Source organism: Eriocheir sinensis, chromosome 50 (genome assembly GCF_024679095.1).
Source record: "Eriocheir sinensis breed Jianghai 21 chromosome 50, ASM2467909v1, whole genome shotgun sequence".
Taxonomy (NCBI): Eukaryota; Metazoa; Arthropoda; class Malacostraca; order Decapoda; family Varunidae; genus Eriocheir; species Eriocheir sinensis.
In genome coordinates this window covers 2889280-2906186 of record NC_066558.1, presented here as the reverse complement: position 1 = coordinate 2906186, position 16907 = coordinate 2889280, and the positions used below count along the sequence as shown (strand labels likewise).

General features: G+C 41.6%; 1 protein-coding gene across 13 annotated transcripts in view; it reads right to left on the bottom strand.

The window, feature by feature from the left end:
- Positions 1-421: 421 nt before the first annotated feature.
- The window catches only part of LOC126982242 (zinc finger protein GLIS3-like), a 49101-nt gene continuing 32615 nt past the window's right edge, over positions 422-16907 (bottom strand). For 4 of the 13 annotated variants that reach the window (XM_050834192.1, XM_050834191.1, XM_050834189.1 and 1 more), the window contains exons 4-8: positions 11673-12823; positions 6651-6812; positions 5004-5117; positions 3925-4033; positions 422-3162 (exon numbers count right to left, since the gene is read on the bottom strand). In XM_050834192.1, coding sequence (XP_050690149.1) covers positions 2264-3162; positions 3925-4033; positions 5004-5117; positions 6651-6812; positions 11673-12823 — 2435 coding nt within the window. In that variant the 3' untranslated portion in view covers positions 422-2263. Of the gene's footprint in view, positions 3163-3924; positions 4034-5003; positions 5118-6650; positions 6813-11672; positions 12824-15734; positions 15757-16907 lie in introns of those variants that run through there. The other 9 variants (XR_007734884.1, XR_007734887.1, XR_007734881.1 and 6 more) reach the window with 9 other exon arrangements.

The following is a 16907-nucleotide window of genomic DNA, read 5'->3' as shown; positions in this document are numbered from 1 at the left end:
TTAATGGGTTTTGGAAATGGTTATGATATGTGAAAAGTGGTATAGATATTTTGGAATTGGTCCTTCATCTGTATTTGGTATGATTTTTTTGGTTTTGTTTTACGGATTTTTATTTTTAAACACAAGTGAGTTTTAAAATTACTACTGAGCCTAATGAGGTCAAATATAACTGTGTATCTTGTTTTAGAGATACTACTACTACTACTACTACTACTACTACTACTACTACTACTACTACTACTACTACTACTACTACTACTACGACTACTACTACTACTACTACTACTACTACTACTACTACTACTACTACTACTACTACTACCACCACCACCACCATTACTACTACTACTACTACTACTACTACTACTACTACTACTACTACTACTACTACTACCACAGAAAGGAGAAAATAGTCACCCACTTATTTTATTTTTCTTTTATTTATCACAAAAGCGCCATACACAAAATTACTCCTTTTCTACTTTATTTATTTTATTATCACATGTAAAAAAAAAAGATTACACCGAACGAACGGACGAACGAACAGCCGAAAAAAATCGTACACACATACATACATACACACCTACATAAACGTACATGAGCCAATTGGAAACGTACACGGCCTCAAAAAACGTACATACAGGCTATTGAAAGCACTTATAGTCATGTGTCCTGTCGCCTCGCCTTCACGTACACACACACACACACACACACACACACACACACACACACACACACACACACACACACAAAGGAAGGATGAAATAAATTAACATAAGAAGAAGGAGGAGGAGGAGGAGGAGGAGGAGGAGGAGGAGAAAAAGAAGAAAAGAAGAAGGAAGGAAGGAGGGAAGGAAGAAGGGAGAGAGGGAAGGAAGGAAGCGAGGAAGGAGGGAAGGAAGGAGGGAGAGAGGGAAGGAATGAAGGATTGAAGGAAGGAAGGAAGGAAGGAAGGAAGGAAGGAAGGAAGGAAGGAGAGAGGGAAGGAATGAAGGATTGAAGGAAGAAAGGAAAGAAAAAAGAAAGAAAAAAGAAGGAATTAAAGAAAGGAAATTAAAAAAAAAAATAAGAATGAGGATGATGATAAAAACGAAATAATGAAAAAAATGCTAAAAATGACAATAATGAAAATGACAATGATGATGATGATGAAGGTGAGAAGCGAAACAGGTAAAAAAAAAAAAAACCACAAAACACGAAATATACAAAAAACGAAACACCAAAATCTGTTCCCTACACAAACACACAAACAAACACACAAACACATACATCAAATAAATAACTTAAAATAAAAACCACATCCAGCTTTATTGCACTTTACTTACTTTACTACTTCACTTGCTTACTTTTATTACTTAAGGCACTTTTTTGTACTCTTATTTACATTTTAAGTATTTTCATCATCATTATTATTGCTATTATTATTACTATGCCTTTATACAGAACACAAATAATAAAGTGAAAAGTAGAAGGCTCATCTGTGCTTCTAAATAATCTTTATACGTATAAATTGATCTATACGGGGGCTCGAACCAAGGTCTTCAAGTCACTGGGTCGAGTCTCTACCGTTCAGCCAAGATAACCAGTGGATGTGTGAGTCAATTTTTCGAACCTGGGGCCTTAGAACACAGGGTCGAGTCTCTACCGTTCAGCCAAGATAACCAGTGGATGTGTGAGTCAATTTTTCGAACCCGGGGCCTTAGAACACAGGGTCGAGTCTCTACCGTTCAGCCAAGATAACCAGTGGATGTGTGAGTTAATTTTTCGAACCTGGGGCCTTAGAACACAGGGTCGAGTCTCTACCGTTCAGCCAAGATAACCAGTGGATGTGTGAGTCAATTTTTCGAACCCGGGGCCTTAGAACACTGGGTCGAGTCTCTACCGTTCAGCCAAGATAACCAGTGGATGTGTGAGTCAATTTTTCGAACCCGGGGTCTCAGAACACTGGGTTGAGTCTCAAGCATTCAGCCAACAAGCTAACCCGCGGATCGATTCTGTGACCGTTTCGAACTTGGGTCCTCAACTTCCTGGGTCGAGTCACAAGCGTTCAGCCAACAAGATAACCCGTGGATGTATTCGAGGTTGATATTTCGAACTTGGATCCTCTAATCTTTGGGTCGAATCACAAGCGTTCAGCCAGGAAAGCTACCCCGCGGATCATTGCCTCAGCGCTCTGATCCGTGTCTTGGGGCTGAAACTATATCTGCTTCGAATTCAAGTCAACTGCTTCACGAGTCACCGATGAAACAGCTCGAAACAGGCTTCACGTTCCTTGCTGGGTCGAAAACGGGGAGACTGGGGCGTTTTGGGGGAGATACGGCGGGGGGCGGTATGGTGAGGGGCTGGGGTGGGGGGCGTATGAGTAGTGAAGAGATGGGGGGGAGGCTGATGGGGGGAGGGTAGCAGGGAGGGGCTGGGGGAGGGAGTAAGGCGGGGGAGGGGATGCAAAGAGCTGTGAGCCGTCAAACTGGTCCTCGTGGTGATGGTAGTGATGGTGGTGACTGACTGGGAAGCTTGTTGCAGGATCGTGTAGCTGGTGGTGGTGATGTTGGTTTTCACGCTCTTGCTGTTGCTGTTGTTGTTGCTGTTCTTGGTGGGTTAGTATAGTGTGAGACAAGCCGTAACTGTCCCCTGGCAACCCCGATCTCCGTTTTCTTTGATCCTCGTGCGGGGAAAGAGAGGGGTGACTGTAGCATAACGTCCTCTCTCTGTCCCTCCGTTGATGACCTTCTTGGGGACTCAGAACGGGTAGAGTCAGGCAGTAGCTCTCCCTCTGGTTCTGACTCATTGACTGACTGACTGACTGACTGACAGACTGATCCATGGACTGACTGAGCGCGTGGCTGATGGACTGACACCCAAAACCCTTCGTCCGTTGCTCTTCGCTGACTGAATGACTGATGGATTGACTGAGTGACTGATCCATTGACTGACTCCCTGACTGATCCATGGACTGACTGAGTGGCTGGGGTGACTGGTGGTGGCTTAGAAGAGGCTGACCCAGGCATCCAAATCTTCCTGGGAGAATTCGGGCACCAGCGTCTCCGGCAGGCCCAGGAACGCCATCTCGTGGGTGGGTGTGGCGGGGCGACGTGACAAGAGATGACATCGGAGACTGAACCGAACCACATCTCCGGGGGCGGCGCTCGGGGATGGTCCTATCTGGGGGGAAGAGGGGGGGTGAGGGGGGCCGTTCGGGGTGTGTGAAGGGGGTTGTCTAAGGGGTTGAAAAAGGGGGGTATGAGAGTTCCTTCTTGCTATGCTTATCTGCAGGGGTAACTCGTGTGTTCTGGGAGTGTTTTTCGTCTTGAGCGGCGGTCTATATGCAAGAACTTTCTCTCTATGGCATAAAACTACGAAAACCTGCGAAAAACTGTGAGGTGACTATGAAAAACTATGCCCAAACTATTGAAAACTATGGAAATACTATGCAAAGTCTGAAAAACTATGAAAAACTACAAAAAACTATGAAAAACTATGCCCAAACTATTGAAAACTATGGAAATACTATGCAAAGTCTGAAAAACTATGAAAAACTAAAAAAAAACTATGTAAAACTATGCCCAAACTATTGAAAACTATGGGAATACTATGCAAAATCTGAGAAAACCATTTAAAACTATGAAATTAACTACGATACACTATGAATACTATGAAAAAACTACGGAAAATGTGCAAGAAATATGAAAAACTATGCGAAAAACTACGAGAAACTAGAAAAACTACAAAAAATAATGAAAAAATACCAAAATTATGTAAAAAAAATACCAAATACTATACAAACCTATGGAAAATCTACCCCAAAAAACTACGGAATATATTGAAAAACTATGCAAAATTATGAAAAACTTATAAAATGCGAAAAATTACCACCACCACCATCAGAGAGAGAGAGAGAGAGAGAGAGAGAGAGAGAGCGCTCACCGTTGAAGGGGGAGTAGTGGTCCTGGGGGGCGGTAGGGTCAAGGGAGGCGGGTGATAGCAGCAGCCCCGGGGGAGTGCCGCCTCGCGCCTCATCGTCGGGGGAGTGAACCTGAGGGAGACCAATCAACAAGTGAGTAAACAGATAATTAAAGGTAGATGACTAGTAAATAGATAAGCAACTAAGTTGTGTAAAATTATACTAAAATAAGAATAAACGATGACTGAACGATGACAGAACGATGACTGAACGATAACTGAACGATGACTGAACGATAATTGAACGATGACTGAACGATGGCTGAACGATAACTGAACGATGACTGAACGATGACTGAACGATGACTGAACGATGGCTGAACGATAACTGAACGATGACTGAACGATGGCTGAACGATAACTGAACGATGACTGAACGATAATTGAACGATAATTGAACGATGACTGGACGATAACTAAACGATGACAGAACGATGCTGCCCCCTGGAGCTCATCTTTGATCCTCTATAGAAAGTTAATCCAGAGTCCGGGTTGATGGGTGGTTTTCAGGACAGCATGTGGGTAGTCTTAGGCCACTCGGCGGTGACTGAAGGACTATTTTGACTACTCTTTATTTTTGGATACTCTTACTTTTATCTTTTATAGGAGCGGCGAGTAGCGGGCTTTTTTTATGTACTCTTTTTATTGCCCTTGAGCCGTGTCCTTTAATGTAAAAAAGAAAAGAAAAGAAAACTATGCATAAACTACTGGGAAAATATGGAATCAACTCCGAAACACTATGATATCAATTACGAAATCCTATATAGGGCGGGATATGAACCCAGGATATCTAGGACGGTAAGCGATCACGTTAACCACTCAGCCACCGTCACCCAATTAACCAAGACAAACACAGCCCCTTCCCAATACCCCGACCCATCACGACCCCCTCCCCACTCCCTCCACCCATCACTAAGCCCTTCCCACCCATCACTACCCCCTCCCCACTCCTTCCACCAACCACTACCCCCTTCTCACTCCCCCCACCAACCAGTACCCTCTTCCCACTTTCCCTCCCCACCACTACCTCCTCCCCCACGTACCTTTCTTTTGGCCATGGCTTGCTCCTTGGCTGAGTGGTTCTTGACGTGCTTCCGGAGCGATGAGGGGTCCGTGTACCTCTTCTTGCAGCCCGCCACCGAACATACGTAAGGCTTCTGGAATACAGGTGTGAAGGACAGGTGAGAACAGGTGTGTACAGGTGTGTTGGGGGGATGGAAGGTGAGGGAGGATGAGGAAAAATGAGGAAAAGGAGGAAAATGAGGAAAAACAAAACAAAATGAAGAAGTGGAGGGTAAGGGAGGATGAGGAGAAAAGGAAGAAAATTAAGAAAACAAAACAAAATGAAGAAGTAGAAGGTGAAGGAGGATGAGGAAAAGGGAAGAAAAAGGAAGAAAATGAAGAAAACAAAACAAAATGAAGAAGTGGAAGGTGAAGGAGGATGAGGAAACAAGGGAAGAAAAGGAGGAAAATGAAGAAAAACAAAACAAAATGAAGAAGTTGAAGGTAAGGGAGGATGAGGAGAAAAGGAAGAAAATGAAGAAAAACAAAACAAAAAGAAGAAGTAGAAGGTGAAGGAGGATGAGGAAAAAAGGAAGAAAAGGAGGAAAATGAAGAAAAACAAAAGAAAATGAAGAAGTAGGAAAAATGAACGTAAGAAAGGTGAATAAAATAAAGTAGAATGAAAGAACGAAATGAATGAATGAAGTAAGAAAGAAAGATAGAGAGAAAGAAAGGATGAATGAAGGAATGAGAGGCAGAAAGACAGATAAAGAGAGACAGACAGAAAAAAATGAAATAAATAAATAAAGAAAGGAAGGAAAGAAAAAAAACAAATGAAGAAAGAATGAAAAAAAAGAAAGAAAGAGAGAAATAAACGTAACCAAAACAAAGAACAGGTTAAAGAAAAGGCAAAGAAAAGTTATGCGAGTAAAGAAAAGAGTAAAGAAATGTTATAAAAAGTTAGAACAGATGAGAAAAAGAAAGATATGGATTGGAAGAGCAGATGTGTGAGGGAGGAGGAGGAAAAAGGTCGGTAAAAAGAAGTAAAGGAAAGAAAAGGAGAGAAAAATATATTGGACTGTGCGTGTGTGCGTGTGCGTGTGTGTGTGTGTGTGTGTGTGTGTGTACAGATAGATGGATTTACGAAGATGGAGGAGGAGAGAAAGATGGATTGAGATAAATATGGAGGAGGAGGAGGAGGAGGAGGAGGAGGAGGAGAAGGGGGAAGAGGAGGAGGAGGAGGAGGAGGAGGAGGAGGAGGAGGCAAGCACAGAACACAGAATCTCAATCTCAATCTCTCTCTCTCTCTCTCTCTCTCTCTCTCTCTCTCTCTCTCTCTCTCTCTCTCACCCATCCTTTCTCTTTCATTCTCTTTCTTTCTTTCTTTTTTTCTTTCTTTCTACCATTTCTTCCCTTCTCTCTTTCTTTCTCTTTCTCCCACACAAACACACTATCTTTCTATCTATCTATCTATCTACTCACCTCTCTGTCTATCTATTTAATAACCAATCTATCAATCAATCTCTCTTTTTCTCTCTCTCTCTCTCTAGCTGACAGTTCACCTCTCTCTCTCTCTAACTCTCTCTCATCTCTCTCTCATATCTCCATCTCTCTCTCTCTCTCTCTCTCTCTCTCTCTCTCTCTCTCTCTCTCTCATCTCATCTCATCTCTTCATCTCCCGCACTTACAGCATCCACGTGGGTCCTCTGGTGTTTGGCCCGGTCCGAGGAGTTAGAGAAGGCCTTCATGCAGTGTGGGTAGACGCAGATGTAGGGGCGCTCTCCCGTGTGGCTGCGGAGGTGGATCTTGAGGTTCTCCAGTCGTGAAAAGGCTTTGCTGCACCCGTTGAACTGAGGGGGAAAGGAGGTGTTGAGTGTGGAAAAGGAAATGCAAGAGTTTATGTTTGTTTTGGTTAAGGTTTTGTGTTTAGTTAAAAGGAAGGAGAGAAGGATAAGGGTAGGTGGGAAAGGTGGTCTGGTTGTCAAAATGAAATGAAATGAAATGAAATAAAAGAGGGAATAGAAGAGGCAATGTTTGTGGTTTTGTATGCCTGTTAACTGAGGTGGTGAGTGTGTGCGTAAGAATTAAGGGAAATAAAAGGAAATGCAAGAGGTTATGTTTGTTTTGGTTAAGGTTTTGTGTTTAGTTAAAAGGAAGGAGAGAAGGAGGAAGGAGGAAAAAGTTGTGAAAATATGGGAAAAAGTGTTAAAATTACAGAGTGAGGCATATAGTGAATCTAATATTGTGATTGCAAGAAAAAAATAAACATAACAAATGAAAGATAAAGAAAGATATGAATTAATGGGAAGAAGAAGAGGAGGAGGAGGAGGAAGAGGAAGAGAGGGAATGAAAATGGTTGAGGAGAAAGAAATGAAAAGAAAATTAAGAGGCAAATAATGAAGAAAAAAATATGAAGAAAAAAAAAATAAAACACAAAAAAGGGTCAAATTTCTAAGCCTTCCCAAAATTAATGACCCTTCCTCGTGACCTCCAGTGACCTCGATTTGACCTTTGACCTCCGAACTTCACTAATAAGGTAAAAATATCTCTCTATGCTTCCCTTTTCTCTCTCTCCCTCCCTTTCTCTCTCTCCCTCTTTTTTCCCTCCCTCCTCCTCATTTTTTTTCTTCCTCCTCTTCTTTGTATTCTTCTTCTTCTTCTTTTTCTTCTTTTTCTTCTTCTTCTTCTCTTACTTTTAATATAAATAGTTTGAGAGAGAGAGAGAGAGAGAGAGAGAGAGAGAGAGAGAGAGAGAGAGAGAGAGAGAGAGAGAGAGAGAGAGAAACAAAAGAAGGATTGCGACAACTCCTCCTCCTCCTCCTCCTCCCCCTCCTCCCCCTCCTCCTCCCCCTCCTTTTTTATACTTCCCCTCTTCCTCTTAATCCTCTTCTTTTTCTTTTTATTATTATTTTTCTATCTTCTTCTTCTTCTTCTTCTTCCTCCTCCTCCTTGTTTTTTCCTCTCTTTATCTCCCTCTCCTCTCTCTTCTTCGTCCTCCCCTTCCTCTCCTCTTCCTCCTAGTCATCCTCCTCTTTTTTTCCTCCTCTGATTCATGTCTCCTCCTCCTCCTCCTCCTCCTCCTCGTCACCCAACGCCTGCCTCTTGAAACTTATGAATGAGCTAAGAAGTGTACTCAACCTCCTCCTCCTCCTCCTCCTCCTCCTCCTCCTCCTCCTCCTCCTCTTCCACTTTATTTGTCTTTCCTTTTGCTTCTTGACATCTTCTTCTTCTTCTTCTTCTTCTTCTTCTTCTTCTTCTTCTTCTTCTTCTTCTTCTTCTTTATCTTCTTCTCATTCATCTTTCTTTCCTTTCATACACTACACGTTCTTCACTCCTCCTCCTCTTCTTCCTCCTCCTCCTCCTCCTCCTCCTCCTCCTCTTCTTCTTCTTCCTCTTCCTCCTCCTCTTCTTCTCCTGCACTTTATTTGTTTTTTTTCTCTTTCTTCTTCGTATAAATTTCTTCCCTCTTATTCCTCTTCCTCCTCCTCCTCCTTCTCTCTTCCTCCTCCTCCTCCTTCTTCTTCCTCTTTCTTCTTCTTACTCTCATTCATCTTCCTCTTCTGTTTCATTCACTGCACGTCCTTCACTCCTCCTCCTCCTCCTCCTCTTCCTCCTCCTCCTCCTCCTCCTCCTCCTCCTCCTCTTGGGTATCATCACCGCCAGACGCCTCTTCCTCTCCTTGGGGATTCATGTCAAGATATCGAATGCTTCTCCTCCTCTTCTTCCTCTTCCCCTTCCCTTCCCCTCTTCATGCCCTTCCCCTCCCTTTCCCCTCTCCCCCTTCCTCTTCCCCTTCCCTTCCCCTCTTCTTCCCCTCTCCCTTATCTTTCGTCCTTCCTCTTCTGTTTTGTTTCCCTTCCCCTTCCTTCCTTCCCCTTTTCTTCCCCTCACTGTTTTTTCTTCTTTTCTTCTCTTCCTTTTCTTATTTTTTCTTCTTCCTCCTCCTCCTCTGTTCTGTTTGTCTTTTAATTTGTTTCTTTCTCTTCCCTTTTTCTTTCTTTCCTTCATTTCCAATTTTATTATTTTTGCTTCTTTTTCCTCTTTGATTTTCTTTCCTCTCCCTCACTTTCATTTTCCTCCTTTCCTTTTTTTTCCTATATTTTCTCTTAATTTTCCTTCCTTTTCTTTCTTCCTTTCCCTTCCCTTTCCTTCTCAATCCTTCCTCCGCCTTTTCTTGCATATGGAAAAGGAGAAAAAGAAAAAGAAAAAGAAAAAGAGGAAGAAAGGAAAATAAGGAGAAAAAAAGTGAAGGGGACAAGAAGGTTAAGTGTGTGTGTGTGTGTGTGTGTGTGTGTGTGTGTGTGTGTTTGGTTACGAGATCTGAGGCGACTAACTTTATTGTTCTCTCTAACTGTCGCGACAAGAAACACAAGAGAGAGAGAGAGAGAGAGAGAGAGAGAGAGAGAGAGAGAGAGAGAGAGAGAGAGAGAGAGAGAGAGAGAGAGAGAGAGAGAGAGAGAGAGAGAGAGAGAGAGAGAGAGAGAGAGAGAGAGAGAGAGAGAGAGAGAGAGAGAGAGAGAGAGAGAGAGAGAGAGAGAGAGAGAGAGAGAGAGAGAGAGAGAGAGAGAGAGAGAGAGAGAGCTAGGTCTCACGCCTGACCCCTCTGGTGGCGTTAATCAAGTGTCTCTCTCTCTCTCTCTCTCTCTCTCTCTCTCTCTCTCTTCTCTCTTCTCTCCCTTTCTCTCTCTCTCAATCATTTTTTCTCTTTCACATTAAATTTCGAGAGAGAGAGAGAGAGAGAGAGAGAGAGAGAGAGAGAGAGAGAGAGAGAGAGAGAGAGAGAGAGAGAGAGAGAGAGAGAGAGAGAGAGAGAGAGAGAGAGAGTGAGAGAGAGAGAGAGAGAGAGAGAGAGAGAGAGAGAGAGAGAGAGAGAGAGAGAGAGAGAGAGAGAGAGAGAGAGAGAGAGAGCGGCTAATTTCTACGCGCCATGTGTCAGGTTAAGAACAAAAGCGAAGCGGCGATTCTGACTCTCTTAAGACGCGATTTGATCCTCCTCAGAAGAGTGTTGGATTCCCTTTAGGTAGCGTTCAGAAGGGATCATCGTCATCATTGTTATTATTATTATTATTATTATTATTATTATTATTATTATTATTATTATTGGTAGTTCGTATTTCTGTTATTTTTTATTTTATTTTTATTTTTTGTTTGACTTAAAATAATGAAAAGTGGAAAAGGAATTTAAAAAAGTGGAAAAATAAGGTGGAAATAAGTTGAGAAATTTAGAGCGAAAGAAGGAAAAGATTAGAGGAGAGATAGTGAAAGAAAAGTGAAAAAATTGAAAAATGAAGTGAAAAAAGTGAGAAAGTGGGAAAATTTAGTGGAAATAAATTAATATATAAGCGAATAATTATATATATTGTTTTTAAAGGAGGAAGTAGCTATATCTTTTTTTTAAAGGTTACACACAAAAACAAAAACAAAAAAAAACGAAACAAAAAAAAAAATGAAGAACTTAAAAAAAAATCTTGTAGTTTGTTTAAAGACGAAAGGCAGTAAAAAGAAGCAAAACAACAACAACAACAAAAACAACACCCACAGGAGATAAAAATGGGAAAAATAGGAAATAAAAACAAAACAATAAAAAAACAATAACATCAGCCTACCCAAATAAAAGGAATCTAGGCCTAACCTATAAAGGGTTGAAGCGTTTAAGTGGAAGTCACGGAAAGGGGATTAAAAACGTCACAATAAAAAGAGAGAGAGAGAGAGAGAGAGAGAGAGAGAGAGAGAGAGAGAGAGAGAGAGAGAGAGAGAGAGAGAGAGAGAGAGAGAGAGAGAGAGAGAGAGAGAGAGAGAGAGAGAGAGAGAGAGAGAGAGAGAGAGAGAGAGAGAGAGAGAGAGAGAGAGAGAGAGAGAAATAAAGATAAAAACTGGAATAACTGAATAAAAATGGAGAAAATGGATGAAAAATGGATGAGAGAGAGAGAGAGAGAGAGAGAGAGAGAGAGAGAGAGAGAGAGAGAGAGAGAGAGAGAGAGAGAGAGAGAGAGAGAGAGAGAGAGAGAGAGAGAGAGAGAGAGAATTATCATATTAAATAATTTTTTATGAGGCGATGCTCCATTTAGAGTGAATGGGAGAGAAGAGGCGAGGAGGAGGAGGAGGAGGAGGAGGAGGAGGAGGAGGAGGAGGAAGAGGAGGAGGAGGAGGAGGGATAACTGTGAAAGAAAGGAGTGAAGAAAAAGACAATGAAGTGGAAAATATTATGACAGGTAATCTTTGTTTTCTTTTGTTTTCCTCTCTCTCTCTCTCTCTCTCTCTCTCTCTCTCTCTCTCTCATTTTCTTCCTTATTTGTTAAAAGGATGAAAGAGCGAATGACCTAATTATAACTCTTGCATTAGGATGTTGGACAGGTTACAGAGGGATGAAAGCACTTAAACATTCACTAACTCTCTCTCATTAGGAAGTTGGACAGTTATGGTGAAAGGGATGAGAAAGGGGATGAAAGAGCTAAGAAACTGGTCAACTCTCACAAGGAAATTGGACAGTTAGGGATGAAAAAGAGATGAAAGCACGAAACCACTAACAAACTCTTGCACAAGGAAATGGGACAAACAGTTTACAGAGGGATGAAATAATTAAAACACTGACTAACTCTCTCATTAAGAAGTTGTGTAGTTTAGTAACACGTGGAAAGGATGAGAGAGTCCAGACACAGATTAACTCTTGCATAAGGAAATGGGACAAACAGTTTACGCGCTCTACTCACCGTGCATTTGTTGGGCTTCTCCCCGGAGTGAACGCGCATGTGGATGAGGAGTTTGTAGCGGGCGTTGAAGGGCCTGTACCGCCGCTGACACGCCGCCCAGAAGCAGGTGAAATCGTCCCCTTTCCGCTGGTCAATGTGCGCCTTCTCTATGTGTCTGGATAGTGCCTCGCGACAGCTGAAGAGGGAGTTGCAATCCACCCATCTACAGCACCTCGGCCCATCTTCTTCCGTGGGTGAACAGGGGCGTGTGTCATCTGTATCTTGTGTGGTGTTGTCGTGGTGTTGATGCGAAGGTGGTGGTGAGTGCCTGGGTTCGGTCTTCGGCTCAACCTTCTGGTGGTGACGTTGCTGTTGGTGGTGATCTTCGGTGATGAGAGATCTGAAGGTGTATGACGGCCTGTGGTGTTGGTGGTGCTGTGTGGTGGGTGGTGTAGCTTCAGGCCGGGTTAGGAGATGCCCATATGTCCCTCCTGACGGGGATGTGGAGAGCTGGTTACTCGGGGAGGCTGGGGCGAGGCAGGTTGGCGAGGAACGGATGATTGTGTGAAGGTCCAACCCGTCCACATGCATAGGCGAAGCGGAACACTGACGCCGCCGTGATGAACTGAACGACCCCCGATTTGAGGCGAAGGGAGACGGTAGCGACGATCCCCCTGGCGAAACACTCATGGGGGACGCATTTCCCAGGTACAGGTCCAGTCCCTCAGGTGCCGGCAGGTCCAGGAGATCCGTGTGAGGCCCTGGGGGAGCTGGTGTTGGCTGGGAAGGAGTGGGGTAGAGTCCTTGGTCTTGGGGTCTTGGGTCTGTTACTACAAGCTGGGGGAGAGATGACCCACCGGGGAGGGCTGTTAGTAGAGTCTCCAGGGACGGCGGCCAGTCATCCCCAGCTAGGTAAAGATCCCCATGGAGTTCCCCCAGGGCGGACATGGCCGTGGACAGCTGAGATGACCCACAGTTTGTCTCAGGGGGGGCTTCCACGCTGATGGTTGGGGGGGAGAAGGCTGGGGGAGGCCCGAGTGGTGACCCATGGTGAGGTGATTGCCCCAGGGGTGTGATGAGTCCCCCGAGGTCACAGGTCAGCTCTGACGGTAGTAAAGGCTCCGGTGACCCCGTCTGGCTCCCGGTAAACGTGTCTAAGTGCATTCTGCGACCTGGAAAAATAATACAGGTAAGAAAAAAATAATACAGGTAAGAAAAAAATAATACAGGTAAGAAAAAAATAATACAGGTAAGAAAAAAATAATACAGGTAAGAAAAAAATAAATAGATAAATAAATCATAAAAAGTGGAATAAAGAATAGATAGATAGATAGATAGGAAGATTTTTTTAATTTCAGTGGAAGAAGTTAAAAAAATGGGAAAATATATGTAATGAAAAGAGAGAAAAAGAGGATGACGAAGAGAGAGAAAAAGAGAAGTAGACAGAGAGAGAGAGAGAGAGAGAGAGAGAGAGAGAGAGAGAGAGAGAGAGAGAGAGAGAGAGAGAGAGAGAGAGAGAGAGAGAGAGAGAGAGAGAGAGAGAAATAGAGAGAAGAGAAAGAAGAAAGAAAAGAAAGAAAAGAAAGAAAAAGAAAGAAGAAAGAAGGAGAGAGAAGGGAGAAAAAGAGAAACGAAAGAAAATACATAAGAAGGGAGAGAGAAATAAAAGGAAAAGGAAGGAAAAAAAGAGAAAAAAGAAAAGAGAAAGAGAGAGAAATGGGAAACAAGAGAAAGAGCAGAAAGAAAGAAAGAAAAGGGATATAGAAAAAAGAGAGAAAGAAAGAGAGAAAGAGAGAGAAGGGAGATAAAGAGAAACGAAAGAAAATACATAAGAAAAAGGGAGAGAAAAAAAAGAGAAAAGGAAAGAAAAAAGAGAAGAAAGAAAAGAGAAAGAGAGAGAAGGGAAACAAAGAAGAAAAACAGAAAGAAGAAAGAAAGAGAGAAGGGATATAGAAAAAAGGACAGAAAGAAAGAGATAAAGAAAGAGAAGGGAGATAGAGAGAGACGAAAGAAAATACACAAGAAGAAGGAAAAGAAAAAAAAGGAAAGGAGGGAAAAAAGTTGAAAAAATAAATATAAAAATGAAGAAAATTAGTGTTTCTTGATATGTGTTACCTGAAATTAACCTGTACGAGAAGAATACCTGTAAATGACCCTTCCTTCACACCTGGTTAATTAGTTTGTTACCTGGAGTTTACCTGTAACGTGAATACCTGCGTGAATGACCTCTTGCACCTGGGATTTTAAGAGTTACCTCCTCGTTGAATTAATTAGCTTTGAAATACCTGTCTTTGAACCAGTGTTAAGTTACCTGGTTGAAATTGAGTCTTAAATAGATAGATAGATAGACAGACAGACAGATGATAGATTTAAAGTTTCAGAAAGGTAGAGATACACACACACACACACACACACACACACACACACACACACACACACACACACACACACACACACACACACACACACACACACACACACACACACACACACCGGTGACAAATTTATAAACAGGTGTAATAATGAATTTGCAAAGGTGTGTCTACTTCTCTCTCTCTCTCTCTCTCTCTCTACATATCTATCTATCTATCTATCTATGCACAGAGGTCAAGATGATAGAGTGAGTGAAAGAGGAGTGAGACACTTGATAAATTAAAAATAGAAGATGATGAAGAAAGTCGAAACCTACAAGTTTTTTATTAAGAGTTCAAGGAAGAGACAGATAGATAGATAGATAGCTAGATAGATAGATAGAGAGGGAGAGTTTATCTATTTATCTATCAAGCTGTCTGTCTGTCTTTCAGTATTTCAGGACAAAATCTAAGTGATAAATGAAAATAAAAACAACTTAAAAATTGAATAATAGAAAAAAAAATGAAATGAATAAAAAAATAGAAAATAAAAACAACAAAAAACAACAACAACAAAATCGAAAACATACCCCCCAAAAATTAAAAATACTACTACTACTACTACTACTACTACTACTACTACTACTACTACTACCACCCCTGAGAGTAATTTCGCAAAACCATGATATTTTTTTCCGAGCATAATTAAACCTTTTTTTTTTATACCGGTAATTGCTCGGCTACGAATAACTTCCTAGGCAATTATTAAAGTCCACCTGTCCTAATGAATCACCTGACCTTACCTCACCTGGGATTGGAAAGTGAGAGTGAAAGTAGGAATAGACAGATAGATAGATAGATAGATAGATTGATAGATATTGAAAGAACGAAAGAAAAAAGGGAGATGAGGGTGAAAGTAGGAATAGATAGATAGATAGATTGATAGATAGATATTGAAAGAACGAAAGAAAAAAGGGAGATGAGGGTGAAAGTAGGAATAGATAGATAGATAGATTGATAGATAGATATTGAAAGAACGAAAAAAGTAGATAGATAGATAGATAGATAGATATTGAAAGAACGAAAGAAGAAAGGGAGATGAGGGTGAAAGTAGGAATAGATAGATAGATAGATAGATAGATAGATAGATAGATATTGAAAGAAAGAAAAAGAAAAAAGGGAGAAAGAAAGAGAGAAAGAAAGAAAGAAAAGATATTGGTGATGGAAAATATACGAATGTGAAGAGCAATTATTTGGAGTTTGTTTTGCTGATAAAGAAAAAAATAAAAAGAAAACAGACTTCGAAAATAAAAACAAAACAAAACAAAAACAAACATTAGACTTGAAAACAAAACAAAAACAAACATTAGACTTGAAAACAAAACAAAAAGAAGTAAAAATTAAAACACTGATCTTAAAAAAAACATCGAAATTCATAAAAAAAGACGAAAAACAAAACAAACTTCGAAGATAAAAACAAACAAAAATATTAAACAAAAAATAATCCTAAATAAAAAAACACAAACACACAAAAAAATTCAAAACAAAAACAGAAACAAAAATCAAAACAAAAAATTTAAATCGAAACAACAAAACAACAAAAAAAACACCAATTTCAAATATTAAACAAAAAAAAACAAGAAACCTTAAATAAAAAAAACACAAAACACTAAAAAAACAAACAAAAACAAAAACAAAACAAATCAAAACAACAAAACAAAACAAAACTTACAATCAACTCAAAACCCGAAACACTGATGGCAAATTTTCGATCCTTCAGCTTCCACTTATAACAGGAAAGGGGGGGGGGGGAGAGGGGAGGGGGGGGGTCCTTCAAGGGGGGTGGGTGGGGGTCGGGTGGGGGGGTATCCTTATGGAGTTCAACAAAGGGGGATCCGAGAGAGAGCGAGTGAGTGAGAGAGAGCGACAGGGTGAGAGATCGACTCGTCCCTCTTCACACTGCAAGAGTCACCGAGCTTGTGATCCTCGTGTGGGTGTTACGTTTGGCTATTATCATCTTCCTCTTCCTCCTCCTCCTCCTCCTCCTCCTCCTCCTCCTCCTTCTTCTCGCGCTTCTGTGTCCCTTTCCCATTCTCCTCTCTCTCTCCCTCTCTGATACCCTTTCCTCCTCCTCCTCCTCCCTCTCCTCCCTCTCCTCCTCTCTTCACACACGTGTTGAGCCAAGCAAACATCTCTCTCTCTCTCTCTCTCTCTCAACGAAAAAAACAACAACAAGGAAAAAGAACCAGAAATTGAGTGAAAACGAGAGAAAATCATTGAAAAAGTAAAATAATAATAATAATAATAATAGTAATAATAATAATAAAAATAATAATAATAATAACAGTAGGCAACCCAAGACGCGCTCTGATTGGCCGATTCTGGCACTCTCTTTCCGTTCTCTTCTCCCATTGGTCGAGAGGTTTGAGGGGAGGGAACACACACACACACACACACACACACGCCGAGAGAGAGAGAGAGAGAGAGAGAGAGAGAGAGAGAGAGAGAGAGAGAGAGAGAGAGAGAGAGAGAGAGAGAGAGAGAGAGAGAGAGAGAGAGAGAGAGAGAGAGAGAGAGAGAGAGAGAGAGAGAGAGAGAGAGAGAGAGAGAGAGAGAGAGAGAGAGAGAGAGAGAGAGAGAGAGAGAGAGAGAGAGAGAGAGAGAGGGAGAGAGAGAGAGGCAGAGTGCCTCTCTCTAGAGAGAGAGAGAGGCTCTCTCTCTCTCTCTCTCTCTCTCTCTCTCTCTCTCTCAGTTTCACCTCCTCCCTCTCTCTCTCAAACCAACAACTTCTTAAAAAAAAGAAAAGAAAAAGAAAAAAGAAAAAAGAAAACAAGAAAATTCATGTTGTTTTGTTATTTTTCTTAAAGGACAAAGCGAGGAGGAGGAGGAGGAGGAGGAGGAGGAG